This window comes from Lissotriton vulgaris, chromosome 2_1, assembly GCF_964263255.1.
Source record: "Lissotriton vulgaris chromosome 2_1, aLisVul1.2, whole genome shotgun sequence".
Lineage (NCBI taxonomy): Eukaryota > Metazoa > Chordata > Amphibia > Caudata > Salamandridae > Lissotriton > Lissotriton vulgaris.
In genome coordinates, this window is record NC_141687.1 from 672,205,342 (window position 1) to 672,211,341 (window position 6,000).

Here is a 6,000-nt window from a genome sequence, read left to right on the forward strand (position 1 = left end):
ACTTAGTTATTGTACTTTTTATTTTTTCATATGAGGAAGGAGGGTTGCAACGTAGATAACAGGATTGAGGATGGAGAAATGGATGAGGCTACACAGGCACGAGGAAAAGAAGAAAAAAGAAGCAGCAGTAACACAGACCGTGAGAACGGAGGAGGAAATCTGGGGATGGTTCGGCACTTTTAAAGTGGATTTGACAAATGCGGTGATTACGAGGAAAATATTATAACACTCCCTTGAATAGCTGCTCCTTCATCTGTAGGCTGGAAAGATATGCTACGCCCAAAAGGTTGCGAAAAATGCAGACAAAGTTTCTGAAAAAGTGACACAGACAAGTAGATCATGCCGCAACCGTTGCAGTTAAGTCTAAGCTGGTACATGATGTGTACGGTGTATACGGTCTCCTCGTACCTCTGTGCCCACCTTCCTGTTTCATAAAGCAGACTTTTCTCATCAGGCCTAAAAATAAGCTCCACTTCCATAGCGCACACACTTCAAAGCACTTTTAAACCTGCACACAACTGAATGACGGAGCAAGGTAAATAAAGTACATGAGAATCAGAAATAACTGGATACAAAACTTGCACATGGGAGGTTTCTTCCTCGGTAGAATTAGAAATGCTGTACAAGTGGGCATGCGAGTTTGTTGGGCTGTGAGATGGCTCATTGTTTGAAAAAGAAAGCTGAGGTCAGCTTGTTTCTTTCTCTCGCATTGAGTAGTATTGGGATTGCGCTATTTAACACGCAGCATTGCCAGATCAGTTTGCAATAATTGGGATGTAAATTAGATCGTCTCAGTGACCATCTCACTCAAAGCAGCAAGTATGGCTCAGGATAATCTCTTCATGAGAGTCACTTAGCAGGCTGGAGGTAGATGGCACCAGTCTCTCAGCTCTGCTAAATTACTCCTGGTTCATAAATCAGTACAGCATTATACGCCATGGCCTCAATTCTGCAGAGTCGTTTGTGGGCAAACAGCCTGCCTCTCCCTGATGCTCCAGTAGAGACGACCTCTTGGCAGCCTCTCATCAACACAGCTACCCTTGGCACTGCGTCACACATTCTGTTAAGACGAGCATTAGCAATGTCATTAGGTCTGGCTTATGAACCAGACCTAAAAAATCAATATAGGTGAATGACTGCCCTCCTCCCATCTGTGCTGCCGTCAGAAAAATACCATAAATTATCTAGTTATCCAAGAGACTTTAATATCATTTCAATGTCATGTCTGCGCCCCTGAATGTTCAACCTCGGGCAGCTGGATAAATAAAATGAGCGCAGCTGTGGTAGGGCAAATACTTTTTTGTGGAAGCACAACATCTGCCAAAGTCGAGCATACTCCTGGGTCCCCTCGTGGGCAGGACCATAGCCCCTTTAGAGTGCTGCTCACATAATTGTCTGGCGGTAGCTGCACTGTCAAGCCAGACCATCACAAGCAGAGACTGGGGAGAGGAGGAGGGGGCATGGGCGAGCAAGTTTGGTGGGGAGAAATTTGGGGTACGGGGGCAACAACATAGAAGTGGTGGGTGGGAGGGGAAAGCAGCAACACAAAGAAGGGGTGAGTGGTAGAGGAAAAAAAGCAACACAGGCAAAAGTGAAAAATAAAGAATCTCAATCACAGCGCCACCAGCAGATTAACATTAATTTAGAGAAATCAAGCTGCTTGATTCGTGCGCCAAAGAAGAAACCGGTGGTGACTCCAAGCCCACATTGGCCAATGAAGGAGGCACCAAAGAAGATAGTCACTGAAACCAATTATTGGTAAGGAATAAGTGGGCTCTAAGCCCTTTATTGTAAACAAGAAGTCTTGCAAGTGAGAGTGCATGCTGTAGCGCAAATTCATGCGGGCATGACCTAAAAAACAATTTGCACCAAAGAACAGAACTGTTGTGATATGAAGTTGTAGAAATTTCAGAAGAGAAGAATGAATTTAAGAACTTTATTCAGGAAGTGGAAGAGCTTGCGCGATGAGCGGTGACTGCGCAGAGTCACGGAGTGTTCTCTCAGATCTATCCCTATGACGTCCGTTATATACACGGATTACACGCTAGTCCTAACAGATGTCCGCGCGCCTAGCAACCAATAGGAAATGACTGCCACATTAAACAGCTAGACCTATAACAAGAACAAGGTATGACCAGCTAGACAACATGTCACAAAACAAGTTCAGAACAAAGTATTAGCAGTGCTCATAACTCCTCAGGACGGCATACCGTTCACAGGTGGGGAGAAGGGGTACTTTGCATGTATATACTATATCTATAATACACCTTTTATTGTTAACATATAGAAACTGAGTCTGAATTCGTGAAATGGCGACCGGATTACTCAGTGGAAGCAACACTTATCCACGCACATGCATACCATCCCACCACATGGTCCTGTGAACGCTTTAACTCTTTAATAATAACACACACACATCCAGCCTCCGTGCTTAGCTTCGTGGCCTCCTAATTTACGTCATTAACCCACTTATCCACTGTGGGTGACTCACCGTTCTAGAACCTTGTCCTTCAGCCCCTTCGTGTTTTAACACTGCAGGATGCCTTTTGAACTGTGTGGTCACTAGGTTTTCATTGTATTGCGTACAGTTAGTTTCCGTTTTCCTGCGCAGGTCCCCAGCTTTACATTCTCAATTTTCTTTGTGCGTAGGTAATTATGAGATTTTGCCCAAGGCACCAAACTGCTTGGGGACTTGTAAGGGCAATTGAACGAGTAGTGAACATATAGAAGAGATCCTGTCAGATGATATAAGGCATGGGCCATGTTGGCAATTGCCCAGGGCCCTCTCCTTCCAAGGGCCCCACCAGGGGAAGTAAGCTCTCTTGTTATGAAACGTCTGTCTATACTGTTTCTCTCTAAAGCCCTATCACTCTCTGCCTACATGTACCCCTGACTACCCTCTCTCTCCCCATGGTCATCTTAAGCATTTTTGGAGTCTCGGTCCAGACTTATTTCAACAGGTTTTTTTTTTGTGACCCTGTTGCATTTTAACATATTTTTCAGTATTGCTTAGCATAAACGCCGGCTGGAAGAGGGGTTGGACTTGAGGTGGGAGCCCCGATGCTTTCAATACTTGGGGGGTGAAGATCTTCCACTAGCCCCAGGATGTACTGGAAGGAGATTTAGGGGGTGGAGCGGGGAGGGTGCACTGAGGGCCATAAAAGACAGCATGGGATTCTGGGGGAAACTCCCTATCGTTGTAGCAGGAAGGATTTCCTTATTTAAAATGGTGGTCCTCCCCCGACTGCTGCACTTCTTTACCTCACTACCCGTGTGGATCCACGGGGCATGGTTCTGGGAGCTGGACTCGTGCCTCTCCAAATTCATATGGGGGACTGGACGTCAACTAGTGGCCCTGGCCACGTTAGAGCGGCCTTCGGCAGAGAGGGGGCTAGCAGCCCCGGAGTTTGAGACCTTTTACCTGGCAGGGCAGCTGCAGAGATTCACTCAATGGATAGCAGGGAGGATAACACCAGATTGGGAGGTGCCTCCTTTCACCCCTCAGAGAGATGAAGTACTCCGCACCCTAATGAGAACCGCAAAGCCACAGGACATACACACCGATGAGCATAGAGTGATACAATGGTGCTGGATTAGATGCCTCAAGACTAAGGATCCAGACGAAACACCCATACTCACCGGAACTGCCACTAAGAGTGGTTAGGGCGTTGCCACATGGGGGACAATGGAGAGGGCTAGTTGACTGGGTACATGCAGGGGCAACGAAAGTAGGGGACCTGTATAGAGGCAGAGAACTGCTCCAGTTTGAGTAATTCAGTACTGACTGGGGCATCCCACAAGGCTAGTTTCTGCTTCACAGGGCAGTGTCAGATGGGCACCCTTGAGCCACCATGACACGCCACATGCAAGTACATTGGTATAGCTGGGGGCATCATAAAGGCAATCACATGTCTGTATAGAGCGATAGTTGGAGATTCTGCTAAGCTGCTGGAGGGGTTGAGAAACCACTGGGTGGAAGACCTAGGACGGCCCCTTGAGGAAAAGGACTGGGAAAACATACTGCAAAGGGCGCCAAAGGTGCCCTGAAAGGCACAGTTTGGGCTGATTAGCTTTTACACACTGCATCGAGCATACATTACTCGAACTAATAAATCATTACTTTCATAGGGGTGATGCAGAATGTCGGCGGTGTAGGGAAGTGGGAGCGAATTTCATCCACATGTGGAGTTGCCGTGCCCTAGCGCACTACTGGCAGAATGTGACGACTGAAACAACCTGAATAACTGACAGGGTATTGCTATGCACACCAGCACATTGCCTGCTCAACCTGTTCCTGAACACAGCCAAGACCAAAGTTACTGCCAAGTTTAGGACCTGGCCTTTATTTTAGCCAAGCAGGAAATCACCAGTAGGTGGAAAGCACCTAATGGCCCTATCATCACTAGGTGGTAGCGGGAGCTGGAGAACTGGGCGGGCTGCAAGAGCAGAGTCTTAATGAGAAACACGCGACATGGCCTAGGCAAAATGAAAAGGGCCCAGGCGTGGGAAGCACTGGTAGAGATTAAACGCAATGACCAGGAATCTGGCGCTACCACACCAATGGCGAATTCTAGACTGAGGAGCCCCCCAAAGACGGGGCCCAGAGGCAGACAGAGCTGGAACCCGGGGAGACGAACCCAAATATTATCAAGGCAGGCAGAGTAGGGCAGGATAAAGGGAGGAAAAAATACAAATGCCACACAACTGATCAACTAGTATCAAGAAGCGGAAAGGTGGTCTTGAGAGTGCCTGCAAAGGGGGTGGGGGGGTGAGTTTCAAACATGAACAGCTGAGTCAGAAGATAAATGCAATAAATAGATGAGTACTCAGAGATGAAGACTGTATAAGGAAAATGTAGTATAATGCGAATCAAAAGCACCTTAATGTACCAAGTTACGAAGGTAGGACTATGTAATGAATCCAAGGATTTAAAATGTTTTAAAAAAATGAAAATGCCGCCTTAAATAAGCAGTAAAGGTAAGAAAATTCAAATTTTTTTATGTACAGGGGCCCCAACATGTCTTGCTCGGGGCCCCGAAAATCGGTAAGGCTGCATGCTGCAAATATGGGTTGCTGGGGAAGTTAGTGGACTTGTAACTTGCGTTGGGTTTTGATACTACACCTGTATGTTTAGCAATATTTGCATTCTTTGTACTGCCTTCAGTTTTTTTTTCCTGGGTCTTGCTTCTGTAGTTTATTAATTAGTGTAATACTGTACCACGGTAATTCACCTAGTGTTGGCCTTTTCTTTCCCAAGGGTACACTTTCTGTCAAAGGATGGATAGCAGAGAGTATGACAACACTGCACAGATTGCCACAAAAATGGAACTTTGGACTTTGCTGAAAACTATTTATGAAAACACAAGACTTTCCTCAAAAGAAAAAAGGCGGTTACTGGGACAGTTTTATAAGAGTCACCCAGATATATACATTCAGTATTTTGGTGACAAGGCAACTAGTGTTTACACTTGAGTGAGATGTTGAACAAAAAATGTAAAGTTTGTAAAATTGTATAGATAATATATTTGATACTTTATGGTTTATGCATTAAAATTAATAAAATATATGGTCTCTTTTGGTTTGGTGGCGGATTTAATTTTTCTTGCTGATGAGCACTTCACGGTGTCGGTGCATTTTATATGGCAGTGTTATTCAACCAAGGTTATCCTATGGCTGTTTGATTTCCTAATCTCCATTGTCCCCTCTCAAAAGAATTTCCAAAACTGAAAAAGAAATTAATAAACCAACTGTGGATTTCAGCATTTGGATGGGTAGGTTCGCATTCATTTTGGTAGCTCTGGTTGGCTTTGCAGCTGAGATTCCATGTAATTTGTGCTATGTTGGTGTATGAATGCTCAAGGGAACATGGCTGACAGAAATAATCACTTCTAAGATTGTCTTTTGATGTTTTTTTAGTAGGTGGAATTTTGTGAGGTCCACTGGTAATAGTTAGACAAGTAGTGACATTTTGAGGTTCACTGGTAATATCCAGGCAATCTG

The 6,000-nt window shown here is 45.3% G+C and overlaps 1 protein-coding gene across 1 annotated transcript in view; it reads left to right on the top strand.

Annotated features, from left to right (window-relative positions):
- The window catches only part of DEPDC7 (DEP domain containing 7), a 346,534-nt gene extending 340,956 nt beyond the window's left edge, over positions 1-5,578 (top strand). Inside the window, exon 9 of the mRNA XM_086955861.1 lies at positions 5,258-5,578. Within this exon, the coding sequence (XP_086811987.1) occupies positions 5,258-5,472 (215 nt within the window). The 3' untranslated portion in view covers positions 5,473-5,578. The remainder of the gene's footprint in view (positions 1-5,257) is intronic.
- The last annotated feature ends 422 nt before the right edge of the window (positions 5,579-6,000 follow it).